This window comes from Setaria viridis, chromosome 3 (assembly GCF_005286985.2).
Source record: "Setaria viridis chromosome 3, Setaria_viridis_v4.0, whole genome shotgun sequence".
Classification (NCBI taxonomy): Eukaryota; Viridiplantae; Streptophyta; class Magnoliopsida; order Poales; family Poaceae; genus Setaria; species Setaria viridis.
Window position 1 is genome coordinate 7,455,794 of NC_048265.2, and position 17,273 is coordinate 7,473,066.

The following is a 17,273-nucleotide window of genomic DNA, read 5'->3' on the forward strand; positions in this document are numbered from 1 at the left end:
TCAAATTATTTCACATAGTAGTTTGAAGCGTCCTTTTTTTTTTGTAGAAAAAGAACAAACAACGGGAGAAAGAGAAATGAGCTGAGAATCCGAGGGCCGAATTCCACGCGCTCTCCGACTCCGATACCGAAAATACCGACTCCCGCCGTCCTGTCCTGCACGCGCCCGCCGCAAATGCACCACTGTGGCACTGTCCCCCTTTCCTGGCCCCCCGCCCCGGCTATATAAATCCGGCACTCGATTGCCCGCCTTCTCGCACCAATCGCAAGTCTCACAAAGAACAAGAATTCCAGTCCTCCCCTCCCCGGCAATTCCGGCGAATTCAACCGTCGGATAGTCGCTCTCCTCCTCCGATCGGTCAAGTTTCCTTAGTACTGTGCTGCGATCGATGGAGACCGCCACCGTCGTCGTCGCGCCGGCTCCGGTGGCCATCACGCCGCCGCCGCAGCACAAGCTTTTGGAACTGAAGTCTTCCTTTGCCCCCGCGGCGAAATCGTCGCCGCCGGCGAGGAAGGCCAAGCCGGCGGCCAAGAAGAAGCTCGCCGGCGGCTGCGGCGGGTACGTCCTCGAGGACGTCCCGCACCTCACCGACTATCTCCCAGAGCTCAAGGTGAGTCTTCTTCTTCACAAAAAGAGAGAGAGAGAGATTTCTTTAACCAATACCGTAGATTGCTTTTGCTCACGTTCTTGATTTGCTATTCCTCTGCAGAGCTACCCGAATCCCCTGCAAGACCACCCTGCCTACTCTGTTGTCAAGTAAGTAACAATCTGAATCGGGATATCCCCTTAATTCTGTGTTCTGTTCGTCGCTCCAAATTCGATCCCAGTTTCGATCGGTTTTCTCAATAATCGTGTTGATGTTCCGGTGTCGCAGGCAGTACTTCGTGAACCCTGACGACACGGTGGCGAAGAAGATCGTGGTGCACAAGAGCAGCGCGCGGGGGACGCACTTCCGGCGCGCCGGCCCGCGGCAGCGCGTCTACTTCCAGCCCGGCGAGGTGACGGCGGCGATCGTCACCTGCGGCGGGCTCTGCCCTGGCCTCAACACCGTCATCCGCGAGCTCGTCTGCGGCCTCCACGACATGTACGGCGTCACCAGCGTGCTCGGCATCGAGGGCGGCTACAAGGGCTTCTACGCGCGCAACACCGTGGAGCTCACCCCGCGCTCCGTCAACGACATCCACAAGCGCGGCGGCACGGTGCTGGGCACCTCCCGCGGCGGGCAGGACACGGCCAAGATCGTGGACAGCATCCAGGACCGCGGCATCAACCAGGTGTACATCATCGGCGGCGACGGCACGCAGAAGGGCGCGGCGTCGATCCACGAGGAGGTCCGGCGGCGCGGGCTCAGGTGCGCCGTGGTCGGCGTGCCCAAGACCATCGACAACGACATCGCCGTCATCGACAAGTCGTTCGGGTTCGACACCGCCGTCGAGGAGGCGCAGCGCGCCATCAACGCGGCGCACGTCGAGGCCGAGAGCGCCGAGAACGGCGTCGGCGTCGTCAAGCTCATGGGCCGGAACAGCGGCTTCATCGCCATGTACGCCACGCTCGCCAGCCGCGACGTCGACTGCTGCCTCATCCCGGAGTCGCCATTCTACCTCGACGGCAAGGGCGGCCTGCTCGAGTTCGTCGAGAAGCGCCTCCGGGACAACGGCCACATGGTCATCGTCGTGGCCGAGGGCGCCGGCCAGGACCTGATCGCCAAGAGCATTAACCTCGCCGACACCCACGACGCCTCCGGCAACAAGGTCCTCCTCGACGTCGGCCTCTGGCTCTCCCAGAAGATCAAGGAGCACTTCAAGAGGAAGGCCAACAACTTCCCCATAACGCTCAAGTACATCGACCCGACCTACATGATCCGCGCCGTGCCGTCCAACGCCTCCGACAACGTCTACTGCACGCTGCTGGCGCACAGCGCCCTCCACGGCGCCATGGCGGGGTACACCGGCATCACCGTCGCGCCGGTGAACGGAAGGCACGCCTACATCCCCTTCTACGTAAGTCCCTCTGATCATGGATTTGCTTGCAAGCTTTTTCTCAATCTCAGCAGTGAATAGTTAACACCGATTGAAATGATGAAACTTGCAGAGGATCACCGAGAAGCAGAACAAGGTGGTGATCACGGACCGGATGTGGGCGCGGGTGCTGTGCTCGACGAACCAGCCTTGCTTCCTGACGCACGAGGACGTCGAGGGGGCGAGGCAGGACGACGAGGAGCCACACCTGCCGCTCGTCGAGGGCGAGAACGCGCTGGTCAGGAGCCCGTCGACGATGTGCAACGGCAACGGCAACGGCCACCTCTGCAGTGGCGCGGCATGAATGAAGATTCGAGGCGCAGGCTCAATTATATTAATTCACATGTGTTGATGTAAAATGAATGAAGGAGGGTCCCAATGTGGTTGTGATTGTAGGTTTTCTTCATAACTTCCTTTTGTTCATTCCTTTTGAATGAACCGATCGATGTGGCACATACTCCTAGCCCTCCAAGGAGTAGGGTTTTTTTTTTTTTGTGTGTTAGGGTTTAGGAGTACGTGCCACATCGAGTACGAACAGAGCATCTTCCTAGCCCTCCTATCGTCACTCCCACTCCTCTTCCCGTCATCAATTTAAGCCATGGCCGAACCACTTTCATCTGAATGAACCGCCGTGCCAGGCTTTGATGTCAATGATCCTGTTGAAGTAAATGGCCGCCATGACGACGTCCGCCTCGCGTACCTCCACCTCGGAGGCATTATTTCTATTCTAAAAATATTATTATAGCTTATGTGGACGGAGCCACAAAGTGCCAATTAAATAGGGGAACATATAGCTATAACAATTAACAAAACATCACCCAGTGTCACGCTACTCGTCAACGAGAATTAGGTATTAAAATATTGTTGCGATTTTAGATTTTCTCTTTATTTTTGTGAAGACATCACACACATGCACTGACTTGAATTGTTCCACTGAATATTTTGAATTCAACACAATTTTGAAGAGAATTAGCACGGTTGGCCCTCTCTAACAAAGAAAAAACGAGTTTCTTGCTCCGCCTCCACCCATATGAGTACATCTAAGAGGCCGACAAAGTCACCACAAATATCTCTTATCGAGAGGCCCGCTGTTTACTGTGCCATAACCTTGTGAACAGGTCCTATCACAAATAATCTAGCGGAGCCATCGGTTGCATTAACAAAATAATGTACGCAGATACTTCCTCGCCAAAAAAATATTGTACGCAGATACCCTAATGCACATTCAAATGACAACATGCATCAATTTAATTATTAGATTATTACTTCTCCTCTCAACATGAACACACAATAGTCCAGATGGCCTCACATCAGGCGACGAGGCGGCGGGACAGTGTAACCTGCGCAATTGGACCCCGTGGCCAAGCCGTTCCCGCACTTTCTTGTCACTACAGCCCACATCCATAACGCGATACTTACCTTGTCCGCCTCTGCAAACTGTTGGCAGATGTCTGCAACATTTGCTTCCCTTACTTTCTTGCAGCAGGGACCGCCATGTTTCACGTCCCAGGGTGATCCTAAGTTTTTCGCAATGTTATGCCTACACTCATGCATGATTTCGTCTTTGAGGTGCCGCACAATGTATGAGGAGCAGGAGGAAGAGGAGACGGCTGCTCAGATGACGATGAGGCAGCAGCATAGGTACGCTCCTGTCACTCTTGCATTGCCAGCCATCCTTCTTCTTGGTCGTGATCTATCTGTTGGTGCTGGTGCACTCTGCTTGTCTATAAATGTAGCTGCTCGGCAGCCCCTTTCAAGCAATCGCGCATTCATTTCAATACTTACCTCTTCATTTATTACCAAGGTATCCCATGGTTCCAGCACACATCCTGAAGAGATGATACGATGCTAGGATTGATGCATTATGCTCTTAATTTATTCCATATAAAATCTAGGATATGTTTTCATTTCAATCGTTTGTGCTAGATATATTCCGTATAGTTTCGGACGACGATATATCCTCATTTGTTAAGTAAGATTATTGATAAATAACTACGATATAGTCTTTTTCTGGTTTATATTTTATACTATATGCTATATATTTGGTCGGTTTGACATCGATCTTATTGGAAAGATTTTGAGCATGTATGGACCTAAGAGATATTATGAAAACCTGTATAGTGGACACGTATAGCGCGGAAGCGAGAGGTTGAAGAAAAGAGAGGAGGCCATCTAGAGTTAACGAAGTGCTCAATGTTTAAAAAAAATGAAGTGTTCGAATGGAGCCAAACGGAGAAGCAAGTAGCAGTAAAATAGTAATCCAGTCCGTAAAATTGGTTTGCTAGTAAAACGCTTTGTGTCAATAGTAATTTTAGAGGCAATTTTTTTTAACCATCCTTTATATCATACACATCCAAATCTCTTTTATTCTGCGTTAAATCTACCAGCCTCACTACACTATTATGCTTAGTTGGGTGCTGCTCTAATGAATAAACAATCAAGATCATTTTTGATGAGCATCGATCCGAAATGAATAGCAGCTTTTTGTTTGCCAAGGTCTTGTAATGTGCTAATTAAAATAAGTGATGCTCTACTGTTGATAAGTGAAAAACTACACTATTATGCTTATTTTGGTGCTGCTTTACTGAATAAACAATCAAGATCACTTGTGTTATGCGTGCCATCCACTAATATGACACTGGTAGCATTTTGAGTGGTTATATGACATTTCCTTTTTCTGTTAATTTTGGTGGAAATTGTCACTGATTCCATACCATATTGACTTTCAGGCAGTTCTGGAAGAAATGCTAGGAGGGTCTCTTGAAGCCGGTTGCAAGTGCTCATGATTTTTGTGTTGTTTTGGAATCTGTGGAGATGAAATATTTTGCACTCAACCTAAATGGCTGGGAGCTTGGTCGTATGGCTGGGAGCTTGCTGGTTATAGTGAATTGTGGTATTTTGGTCGATCTCAAATCGTAGATGTAGACTTCATGCTTGCTGCTGGTAGATGTGGACCTAAATGGCTGCGAGCTTGGTTGTATGGCTGTTTTGCTCATAGATGCAGACTTCATGCTGGCTGGGAGCTTTGTTGATCAGTTTGTAGTACTATTCTTGGCTGTGAGCTAGCTTTATTGATCAGTTAGTTTGATGCACAATGTGACATTGTTGGCTGGACTACTAGCTCATGTATGGATGACTTAATATCATGTTTGGATGACTTTGTATTAATGCTACATTCTTTTCAATGAATCGATGCAATATATTCCCACTCTGATGAGCTTGTGATGCTTGTGTATGCACTAGTGATAGAACAATTTTCAGAATCGTATAAAAAGATGTAAATATATGTTGTGTTTAGTTCAATAGATCTCGTTAGATTGTTGGTCGTTATTTCTATAGCATGCATCGGACCGTTGGTCAGTATAGATTTATACCGACGCCACTTATAACGACGTACAGCTGTTGTTGGTACAACTTTATACCGATCGATGATTCGTTCTTGCAACGACCTGTACCAACTACAATGTATTCGGCTGTGGTATAACGTAACCCGCGCAGTCGTGCCCTGTGGCCAGGGCGTTCTCGCACTTCCTCGTAACCTTAACCCATTTCCACAGCTCGATTTTGGCCTTGTCATCCTCCGTAAACTCCTGGCAGATCTCCACGACGTTTGACGTTTGCTTGCCTCACAAACTTGCAGCAGGGACTATCAGCGTCAGGTTCCCCGTTACCGAGATTTTTCTCCATGAAGAACCTGCAGTGGTGCATGATGTCATCTTTGCTCTCCAACTCGTACGAGCGGGAGGAGGAACAGATGGCTGCGAAGACGACGAGACAGCACAGGTACACTCCTGTCACTCTTGCACTACCAGTCATCTTTAATTTCTTCGTGGATGTGATCAAAGGTGTGGCCAGTGGTGCAGCCCTTTTCGAGCAATTGTGCAATCACTTCTCAATGCGTACCTCTTCGTTTATTATCAAGGTATATATCCCATGCCTCAGCAACGTATCCTGAAGAGAGGATACAGTCTGATGCATTTATTAAAAAATATACTCCATATATATTTGGGATATGTTCTCTGTTCCATAAAAAAATCTAGGATACGTTCTCGTTTCCTTCGTTGGTGCTAGATATACTCCATAGAGTTTCAGATATAGTCTCATTTATTAAGATAAATAACTATGACATAGTCTCTACTAGTTTATACTATATACTATGTTTTCAAATCGTTCTTTTTGGAAAGATTCAAGGCATGTTGGGGCACAGGGATTATAAAAATCTAGACAGTAGACAGGGATTACAAGAATCTGAATTCTGCTGAATAATGATCCGGGCTGTACTCATTGGAGAGAATCTGGGATGTTTGAATCTCATATAATCTGGTGGCTAAAGTAGCTACATAAACACTACCAGCTGTCTACCGAGATGGACATGTGTTTATTGGGGGCTACATAAACACGATATGTTTTCGGTCCGGTCTATGTACCAATATTTGATAAATTCAAGATGGCATCCATGTTTCCAAAAAATATTTGGAAGCTTAAATACCTCTAAAAAATAAAAAATCTCCTTTCGTTCATCCAACATGGGTGTAATACTACGGACAATTTAGCCAAGGAAAATTAGGCTGGTAGTTAAAAGTGTTGTTTTTTTGAATGTAATGAGATGATCAAGCATCTCTTTTTTTTATCGTTAACATGCTAAAACTATTTTAAGAATTGTTTATATTGCTACTGGGTTAACCCCGCCTAGGTTAGTAAATCATATGATGTTGAATTGGTTAAAGGGCATGGAAAACAACACAGAAGGTTTGATTTTTAATGGGGTTGTTGCCATTTTGTGGGCTATTTGGTGTACTCACTATGATATGGTATGTGAGAAAAAAGTTTCACCTCAGTTTTTCATGCAGGAGAGCTTGTTGGATGCAGTTTTGGTCCCTGTTGCAGTGTAAAAACATAAGGAAATCAGTTTGTGCGGCAAGCAAAGCGCTGGAGATCGTCACTTTGGATATCTTCGCCAAGAACATAAAAAAACAATAATAGAGTTTGCTTATGAATATTTTTTGTGTTGGTGAACTTTTATCTATATTTTGTTGAATAAATTTGAAGATATATTTGCAATAAGAACTTGGATGTGTGCGGCTACAGAAGTCGGCAAAAATTCCATTTTCTAAAAAATATAAATTTTTAGATGGCTTTTTATTATCCTTATGGTATCCAAACATACCCTTATGTAGTAATCACTATGCCCTTATAGTTTTTTAAAAAAAAACACAGTACAAATGCAGACACTAATACACACACGTACACACACCCTATGAACATAGTGTGTACATGTTTCCTACCCTTATGGTTTATGAACACCTATGTAAGATTAGGCTGTCAAATCTTGAGCTTAACAAAATTAGCATAGGCGTCTTTTCATCCATGAGCACGTTAGTGCACAACGTTATTTCTTCATGGAATAAATACAAGGATAGGTTCCAGAATAAGAAATCTAACATGGTATGCTATGCTCAATTCATGAGGTTAAAAGAATAGTACCATAACCTAGGCGGGCATGTAATCTATCGGAATTATCCTAGCCACCCGGTTGCACTAACCAAATAATGTACGCAGATACTTCCTCAAAAAAGAATTGAATGCAAATACCCTAATGCATATCCAAATGATAGCATTTTACTCAACATAGTTGTCCAAGTGGCCTCACATCTGGTGATGAGGCGGCGGAACAGACGAACAGTGTAACCTGCACAATCGAATCCCGTGACCAAGCCGTTCCCACACTTTCTTGTCACACACCCATAACGTACGCGATTGTTGCCTTGTCCACCTCCGTAAACTGTTGGCAGATGTCTGCAACATTTGCTTCCCTCACTTTCTCGCAGCAGGAACCGCCATGTTTCACATTCCAGGGTGACCCTATGTTTTATACAATGTTATGCCTACACTCGTGCATGCACGAGGAACGGGAGGAAAGGGGAGATGGCTGCCAAGACAACGAGCAAGCACAGGTACACTCCTGCCACTTTCGCGCAGCCCATATCTCAATCTATTTTTTGATCGTGATCGATTTATGAAGATTTGACGCAGGGTTTTGTACTCCCCATCAGTTCTATATATATCGGCCAGCAGCCCATTTCTAGCTAGTTACTGCACCCCATGGGTTGTGCACTTATTTTTTAGTAGGAATTTATTACCTTTATCTTTGAGAATGCGAGTGGCATTTATTTATTTACTGTTATGGTATATGTGGTAGCATCCAGCACCGTATTCTAAAAGGGAGGATATCATACTTGTGACATTGCATTTATTAAGAAAACTGAAATATAATAACTAGGAAATATGGCGTGTTCTAAAAAAACTAGGATATCTTCTCATTTGAAGCACTGGTGAAAGATAAGCCCTATGAAATTTTGGATACAGCCTCATTTATTACTATTATTTAGATAATTGGGATATATATATGTCTTCTAATTTTCTAGTGTGCGCTATTAAACCACCTCCACAACACATGCAACTCAGCCCACTTACTTGGACCAATACTATTATATACTCCATATTGTACTAATGGGCTTGCATTCACCCCTAGTACCAATTGGAATCCCTATATAGTAGATAGATGGGTGGCCGAGTCCGATGAGGAAGAAGAAGCCAACCAAACTTGTGTCACAATTTGATTGGAGGGGATAGATGCGTGACTAATTTTTGGGAAAATTGGCTGTTTTTTTTTAAATACCACCGGAAGATCATATGCATGAACAAAACACATATAATAAGAAGATGCGACGCACAACTTATATTATTACAACTGATTGCGTTGATAAAATGACGGTACACTACGCAGATTCCCGGACGATGCACACATTTAAATCACATTATAATTTATTCATATATTTCTCGGCTGAGCATGCCCCAACCAAGAGGGCTTACATGAAGCTAATTAACAATGATTACGCATGCAGCGGAGGAACAATGTAACCGGCACAATTAGTCCCTGCGGCCAAGGCGTTCCTGCACACTTTTGTGACCGCAGCCCACTTGTGCAGCGCGATTTTCTCCTTGTCCTGGTCAGTAAACTCCTGGCAGATATTTGCGACGTTTGCTCGCCTCACATCCTGGCAGCAGACACTCTCCTCCGGCGGAAACGTGCTGCCCATATTTTTCTCGATGTAAAACCTGCAGTTTTTCATGATGTCGTCTTTCAAGTCCTGCACCTCGTACGAGGAGGAGGAACAACACATGGCTGCCAAGACGACGGTGAGGCAGCACAGGTACGCTCCTGTCACTCTTGCACTGCCAGCCATCTTAATTTCTTCTTTGTTGTGAACGATCGATCTGTGGTGCACTCCACACTGGTTCTACTTCTCTATGTATAGCGGCCGCGTGCAGTGCAGGCCCCTTTGTGCAATTTGTTTCAGAATTTATTAGTTTATTCAGTGTCATGGTATCCATGGTAGCAGCACCGTATCCTATACACAGAGGATACCATGCATACTTGCGGCCTTGCATTTATTAAGAAAAATGAAATATAATGACTAGGATACATGTTGTGTTCATAGGAAAAAAAAACTAGGATACCTTCTCATTTGAAGCGCTGATGAAAGATATAGCCCCATGGAATCTTTGATACAGCCTCATTTATTAAGATTATTATTGATAGATAACAAGAATATCTATATCTTCTACTCCCTCCATTTCAAGATGTAGATCGTTTTAGTTTTTCTAGATGCATAAGTTTTGCTATGCACCTAAATATAAGGCTATGTCTAGATAGCTCTAGAAAAGCTAACGAGACCTATATTTTGGAATGGAGGGAGCAGTAGCTTTATGGTTCTAGTAAAGGTACAAGATGTGCTAAAACTACTGCTTGAAATATGTCATCTCTATTATAACATGGCAACTATAAGAGTGCCACCCATCGTGCAAGCACGTACGCGACTTTAATTCCTTGCTCGTTATAGAAGGTAAGTACATGGCTGTACGAGTAGAGGCAGATAGTAGAGACCAAGAAGCTGTAGTCCGTAGAGCCATCCCAAATCCCACGGCCTGGTCGAGAATGGTGCCGGGAATTATCAAGTTGTTGCCGAGGCCGATGATGGGGATGCTGCTGCCTGCCACAACCTTATTGTTGGTCCTCGGCTCCTCGCTACCGTGCAGGCGCAGCAGGACGATGGTCCCTGCGTGCCCGCCGCCTGCATCGATATTTTGGCCAACGACAACAAGGGAATCATCATCCCCAGCACGGAGCTGGTGCAGTCGGAGATCATGGCGGGTGCGTACTGCGAGGCCCTCAGGCTGCGCGCAGCGCGTACGCGTGAGGATGTGATCCGCGTCTGCGAAACCGTTAGCCAGCTCAAGAGCATGGGGTTCTTGAGCCAGATGAAGTTTGTTAAGGTCTTGGAGCATGCCACTGCCTGCAGAAAACTCCTCCAATATTGTGTTCCTCACATCATCCTTTGTTGCAAGCGTTGGTTTTCGTTGTTGTTGTGTTAGCCTATATTCGATTCGATGTTGCACAAGGTGTTGTATGATCTATCAATAGCTGATTTTACAAAGTGAGAAAAGGGGAAGAGTATTCGGACTGGACGTTGTGTGTGAAAGATTCACATTTGTTGCGGTTGGAATTTGTTATTCTCAGTATCTTCGCAGCTATGAGTTGTCATTCTTATCATATACATTGAATAAGGTTGCAAAAGATAAGTTTCGGCTTCGTTACTCTTTATTGCAACACCGGACATCTGGGTCAACCAAAATATGGGAGTAGTTTGGGTGTTTGCAGGGAATTTGAGTTGCAGGATTTACACACGCTGCGAAATATTTCTCGAATGAGCCTGCTAGCTCTCCAACAAGTGCTTAACTAGTAGGCGCTCCGTGGTGGAGGTGGCAGCGGCGGCGAGGGTGGCTCTGGAACAACGTAACCTGCTCACAGAAAGCTTTTCATGTTTAGCGTTCACAAGACTAAAAGGAGAAACCACATACATCGAAAGGTACAATAAAAAATGAGTGAAGCTGTGCAGGCTATTTTCATAAATACTGGAAATATAAACCGACCTGCGCAGTTGAACCCCACGGGCAATGGATTCTCACATTTCCTTGTGACCTGAACCCACTTCTCGATTTTGATTCGCGCCTTCTCGGCAGTTGTAAATTTGTTGCAGATGTCCTGGACGTCTGCTTTCCTCACTTTGTCACAGCAGGGAGACGAGCGTTGAGGCATCAGCTCACCTGTTTTCTCGATGTACATCATGCATTTGTGCAACACTTTCGCTTTCAGGTCCAGAACCTGGTATGCCTGTGCCGGGGAAGGAGAGATGGCGAGGACGACCAGGAGGCACAACACCCCTAGTGCCTTAGCACTAGTCATCTTTCTTTTGATGGCCGATGTTGGTAGATGCTTATGGACTGTGGCGACGCATGGGTTCTATTTATAGCAGTTCATGGCCTCTTTCTACTTGATTTGCTTATTTGGATACTGAGTTACGCTGACCATGTCCTAATGATACTGGTAACATATTACATGTCCTCGAGATGGGATACATACCGATAACATATATTGGATATGGGATATATCATATACCAATGACTTATCTTGGAGATGGGATATATGAAGCTGCAGGGAACTCTGATTTCTAGTGTTTGTTAGCATTACTTTTTGATAACTTGAGCATGCTCTCATTTAATTTAGGTGTGGCTTAAGTATTCTTGGTGCATGATGGACAGACAACCTTTTTCTTTTTTGAGAAAGATGGACAAACAAGCATTTAATAACAAGCCTACGGCAAGTGTTGCGTGTTTTAATCATGAAGCTCGTTTTCCAATTTGAGCAGAATTCAACACAAAATCCTCGTTCCAAAGAAGGCAAGCGTTGCATGTTGATCACTTGACCTCAAAAATCACTTGCACCCAAACCAGCAGTGTTAGCAAATCGGTTTACATGTAATATATAGGCGAAGTATGTGTAGTTGCTTGCAATTGATTAAAATGCAGGTTAAGACCACACAAGCTCTTTAAATTTACTCAAACAAAACTGATACTACTCCCCAGGAAATCCTGGACATCTGTGCATTTCCACAAGCGCTCTTCTCAACAAGATCCAAATACCAATATCAGCCGTTTAGGGGCAAGTTCTCGTGTAACGATTTAAACATTATTTGGTTACCCCCCCACGTTTCTTGTGGGAGTAGAAGTGGAGAACCACTATCACCGGAGAACTTAAACCCCTTAAGATTATGCCTACATAAACTGGACTGCTTTGCCCAGACGACCAGTAAGTCTCAAGCCGCTACAAGCTATGAAGGCTTAAAAGGTCAGACGTAATGAACCCCCTCGCCCTCAATCACCTCTCCAATGCGATAAGCATGATTTGATCCACGGGTGTCCTCGATAATTCTGTCAGCTGACTCTCTGCTTACCACAAGAACCATTCCGATGCCCATATTGAATGTTCGCCGCATCTCTGCATCATCAATGTTTCCAACCTATGAAAGTCAAAATGACAAGTGTTAAAAGACTATTGGAGCTAGGAGCAGAGAATTCAATGTTTGCAGATGCTGAAAAATCATAGGCCAAAGCTCATGATTTGTTAGCTCTAACCTGTTGAAGCCACTTGAAGACAGGCGGCACTTCCCATGATCCAGTAAAAATTTTCGCCCCAAGTCCAGAAGGAAATACTCTAGGGATATTGTCCGTAAATCCACCACCAGTAATGTGGGCTAGCCCTTTAACACCACCCTTGCTAATTATCTCAAGTACCTTTTTTTTGTTTCAAGTGGATTAAAAGTTCTTTAGAAGTCAGAAGGATATATGATATATGGATCACATAAGCACACCATTGAACCAACCTGCTTAACATAGATGACAGTTGGTGCCATAAGAGCTTCACCAACAGTAGTTGTTATGCCATCATTTCTTGGGAGTTGGTCACTCAATGAAAGTCCGCTTTTCTCCAGTACTCTTCAACATTAAGGATTTTTCAGCCATCAGTAATTAGATGTATTAAAGAGTAGTAAGGACAGTAACTGAAAGAAAATAAATTATAAACCATACAAATTTGAAACAGGTGGAAATCAAAAAGGTACAATACCTTCTAGCAAGAGAGAACCCATTAGAATGAACCCCACTGGAAGGAAGACCTATAAGGACATCTCCCTTAACAATGTTTTTTCCATCGATGACCTTATCCTTCTTCACTCTACCCACAGCAAAACCACTTAGATCATATTCACCCTCCGCATAGAATCCAGGCATCTCTGCTGTCTGTAAATGGTCAATTGATCCATAATCAGTTCCAATTGTTTTTGGCTTATAACAAAAGTAATCCATACATATAGCTCAGGTGTTTGAATCAATGTTAGATAGACAGGTGGATTCATTTGGATTTTTACGAAATCAAGAACATAAACAACCAAACAGTCTGAATATTGTCAGATTGAAGTTTCTCAGTTGGGCATTCTGATAACCTTTGTAAATACGCTATTATAAATCTTAAGATAACAAAAAACTATTTCCATGATGCAGAAATAAAAGGATATAAACAACCAAACATTCTGAATATTTACAGACTGACATTTTTCAGTTGGGCGTTCTGATAACCTTTGTAGATAAGCTATTATAAATCCTCAGAGAGCAAAAACATATTTCCATGATGTGAAACGAAGCTTACTACCAAGACATGTATAAGAACTAAGACATCAAGCAAAAATGGTCAAATTTGTCTGTCAATACCACAGTGGAAGACATTTGATCCATCCTTCGTAAACTACGCAATTATATATCTTAAGACAACGGAAACCTGTTTCCATGATGTTGAAACTACGCTTACTCCCGATACATGTATAAGGACTCAGACATCAAGCATAAATGTCCAAATTTTTATGTCAATACCACAGTGGAAGAGATATAATCTATCCACATAAAGATTTTGTGACTTGCTAGACACCAAAAGGTTAAATTGTTGAATCATTTTAATTTCAGAAAATCTCACCTCCCCTCCTAGGAGAACACAATCTGATTGTTGGCACCCATCCACAATCCCCTTGATAACCTACATAGTTCATAAAGAAATTACAGGCAAAATCAAAATGTCCATGAGCATAAAAACGACAGAATAAGCATTAAAAAGGAAATTTTGTTGTGTTTAAGTGAGCAAAAAAATATTGATAGTACCTTCTCTGCAAGGTCAACATCAAGCTTGCTGGTAGCATAGTAATCTAGGAAGAACATTGGTTCTGCACCTGAAGTTACAATGTCATTGACACTCATAGCCACCTGCCACGATGACCTAAAACCATTCAGTAACTGTACCACATAAGGAAAACAGTGCACATAGCAAGTGGGCACATACCAGGTCAATGCCAATTGTGTCATGAATACCAGTTTCAAAAGCAAGCTTCAGCTTTGTCCCTACACCATCAGTGCCAGCAACAAGGTAATGATCTCCTGTTCAACCAAAGAAACAGGAAAGCAATCAATATTTCAGAAACTCTAGAAAGGACCAAAAAAATGGCATAAGTATATTGCTGCATCCAAGTGAGCAGCAGCAAACAAACAAGTCAGACATGTCACAGAGAGCATCTCAGCATAATCCTAATTCATAACTAATAAGTAACGTCGGACTTGTCACACTGACACATCTCGAGTAAACAAGAACCGTGAATATCGTTCATTTTTTCACTAGCTAAAATCACTTAAATTGTTTGCAGTTAGTCACCAATCAAGGCCTTGCGTCCAAGCGCAACCACAGTACACAATGCTTACTCCCCGCGCTTGAGTTGGGGATTGCCGCACATGCAGCAAGAACAACCCTTAAAAAAGGGTTTATTTTTTCCAACCAGAAAGAAGCACAGAATAGAACTCAGCATAACAATGAGGAGGAGAAGTTAGCAAAGCTAAGGTGATGACAGTGAATACCAAAAGGGAAGAGGCCGCCGAAGCCGCCAATCCCGGGTGCCATCTTGCGGATACGGCGCACGAGCTCGGTGCCGGCGTCGATGTCCACGCCTGCGCCCTTGTACGTCATGCCCTCGTCCTCACCGCTGGCGGAGGAGCATGCCACGGAGACGCGCCGCATCCCCTCGCCAGCCTGCGGGAAGCTGAGGCGCTGCGGTTGGCGAGGTCCCCGGCGAGCTGAGGGGGCGGGAGAGTTCGCCGGCCCGCGGAGGAAGCTGACGAGGCGGGAGGTGGTCATGGGGAGAGGCGGCGGGAAGAACAGCGCGTGGCGGGACGCGGCGGCGGATGCGGCGGCGCCGAAAGCGATTCTGCTCGCGAGAGGGTTGAGGCATCGTGCGGTATAAAAAGGGAGGCGGCGTCATTGGGCCGGGCTAAAAGGGTGAGTGGAAAGTTGTTGGCCGGTACGGCCCACTAGAGCGAAATTGGGCCCATTCTTCCTAATAGGGTCGAAAAGCATTTTTACCCTAAAAATGGTTGAAACGCATAAGAAAATGCTACTAATGGGTGGCCTGCTGGTTCAATTGAGAGAGAGGCCTATTGATGGGCTTCTGGCCTTCTGGGTTTTCGACTAGACTGTAATGGGCTGACATGGCCACATGGGCCTGTTCTTGTCTGCTGTTTGTTGTTATGCTTTAGAAAGGCCTCTTTACAGCGCCGCGTCGGTTCCTCTGCCCGCGATCATCATCAATCTCCCGTCCGTGCCTCCGCCGCGCCGCGCGTCAGTGCACGCAGAGGCAGCGACCTCCGCGAGGGCTCTGCTCATTAGGGTTTGCCTTCCCATGCGTCCTCCGAGACGCGGCTTGCAAGGTGGGTGCCGCTTTGGTTCATTGTAGCAGGTTCATTCTACTTTTTAACCATTGGAAAATTGATGAGCACTGTAAAATTTCTCTCATCTTGTCGTCTGCTTGCTGGTGGTTTAACCACTCCAGTTCGACAATAGAATTATGTTCTCAGTAACTTGAACCAGAACCATCCATAGGTGTTGGCATCATTACTGGTGGTCCGCTTGAAAGCACTGAGTACTTGTGTATGAAATATGATCCTAGAGTGAAATGCCGTTCACAGGCTTCAACCTAGAAACAGCTGCTTCAAGAAACTAAATACCTAGACTGTATTCCTGTGATCATGTTGATATGGTCAATGTTGTACAAAGCGGTATCCTTTTATAGTGCGAAGCAAAACTATATCTTCAGTGAAGATGAGTAAAGTTCAGTGAAGTATGTCTTTTGGAAGTATGTCTATATTACTCAGCTTCCTTGCACTCCTACATTTCGTCGCTCTCGTCATCTTTTCCGTACCTATAAAGCTCCTGCAGAACTGGGAAAAATTGTCAATTCCTGCTGAATCTAACTGAAATGCATCAAAGCAAGACATATAGCTTATGCCGGCGTTCAGGCCCCGCAGAGCACAGATCCGGCGTCCATACAAGCGGATCCGGCCTTCCCTGAGAAGGATCTGGCCATCAGCGCGCCGCCGCCGGGGCAAGAAACTAGGAGGGGGAGGAAGAAGGGGCCTGGGCGAGAGGAAGGAGCAAGGTGGCCCCGCCGCCGCCTTCCTCGCTGCTTGCCCGGCTTCGGACAGGGCAGCTCCGGCGGCAGTGGAGGCAGGGAGGGAGGGGGACGAGGGCTGGGCGGCGGCGGATGGGGTGGCCGCCCGAGTCGCCCTGAGCGGACGACGCGGGGGAGTTCTGCGTGTGCATGGGCCCTATTCGTTTATTTGCTAACAAAGAGGCTGTTGTTACAGTTTTTGTTTTGTGGACATGTCTTGCTCCTCAACTTTGATTAAGATTTAACTGCCATTCAGTACGTTTAACTACCATTCATGTCCACTAGTTCTGCCTTGCATGAGCCGACCTTAATCATATGCTACCAGAGAATCGTACTAGTAGAAGACTGTACAACAGTAGCAAAGTGTCTCGTCGTACTATTACCGGGCTGGCAGAAGGCTTCAGATCGGCTGATGACCATGACATGATGAATTGCCTATAAAAATCATGCTTCGTGATCGATTCCTTGATTCCGGCTTGATTCCTGGTGTGCTAGGTGTCATGGACAGATCGTGCTCGGTGGCGGTGGCGATGCCGATTGAAAGCAGCCGTGGCCGTGCGATGCAGACATTCAGCATGGCGACAATTTATCTTTCTCAAGGTAGGCAGTCAGTGCACTAGCTTCCCACTTTAGCAGCATCACGCATATCGTACCGTCCTTTGATATCTTGTCATCGAATTCTGCCGTGTAATGTGTGTTGATTGCCTTGATGGAATTTGATACTTCTGATAACTTCAGGATCAAGATAATTAACCTTTGTCTACAAGCAGTTACATTACATGCCCTCCACTCCATGGGTATGTGATCGATCAATGCA

General features: G+C 45.4%; 2 protein-coding genes across 2 annotated transcripts; one reads left to right on the forward strand and one right to left on the reverse strand.

Annotated features, from left to right (window-relative positions):
* Window positions 1–238: 238 nt before the first annotated feature.
* On the forward strand, window positions 239–2,464 carry LOC117847903 (ATP-dependent 6-phosphofructokinase 6). Its single transcript, XM_034729204.2, has 4 exons — window positions 239–610; window positions 710–756; window positions 875–2,000; window positions 2,092–2,464. Exons 1-4 carry the CDS (start codon window positions 389–391, stop codon window positions 2,320–2,322), a joined length of 1,626 nt encoding a protein of 541 aa, XP_034585095.1. The 5' UTR covers window positions 239–388; the 3' UTR covers window positions 2,323–2,464.
* Window positions 2,465–11,973: 9,509 nt separating this feature from the next.
* On the reverse strand, window positions 11,974–15,219 carry LOC117850845 (phosphoribosylformylglycinamidine cyclo-ligase, chloroplastic/mitochondrial). The gene is made up of 8 exons (XM_034732724.2): window positions 14,871–15,219; window positions 14,305–14,399; window positions 14,127–14,228; window positions 13,945–14,004; window positions 13,045–13,217; window positions 12,803–12,914; window positions 12,555–12,713; window positions 11,974–12,439 (listed from the first exon to the last, which is right to left on the reverse strand). Exons 1-8 carry the CDS (start codon window positions 15,145–15,147, stop codon window positions 12,269–12,271), a joined length of 1,149 nt encoding a protein of 382 aa, XP_034588615.1. The 5' UTR covers window positions 15,148–15,219; the 3' UTR covers window positions 11,974–12,268.
* Window positions 15,220–17,273: the final 2,054 nt, after the last annotated feature.

Coding starts and splice junctions, on each gene's coding strand:
- LOC117847903 (XM_034729204.2), top strand. CDS start 389: ATGGAGACCGCCACCGTCGTCGTCGCGCCGGCTCCGGTGGCCATCACG. Junction 611..709: donor ACTATCTCCCAGAGCTCAAG/GTGAGTCTTCTT, acceptor ATTCCTCTGCAG/AGCTACCCGAATCCCCTGCA. Junction 757..874: donor CCTGCCTACTCTGTTGTCAA/GTAAGTAACAAT, acceptor CCGGTGTCGCAG/GCAGTACTTCGTGAACCCTG.
- LOC117850845 (XM_034732724.2), bottom strand. CDS start 15,147: ATGACCACCTCCCGCCTCGTCAGCTTCCTCCGCGGGCCGGCGAACTCT. Junction 13,218..13,944: donor GTGTTCTCCTAGGAGGGGAG/GTGAGATTTTCT, acceptor GACCATTTACAG/ACAGCAGAGATGCCTGGATT. Junction 12,915..13,044: donor GGGTTCTCTCTTGCTAGAAG/GTATTGTACCTT, acceptor TTAATGTTGAAG/AGTACTGGAGAAAAGCGGAC.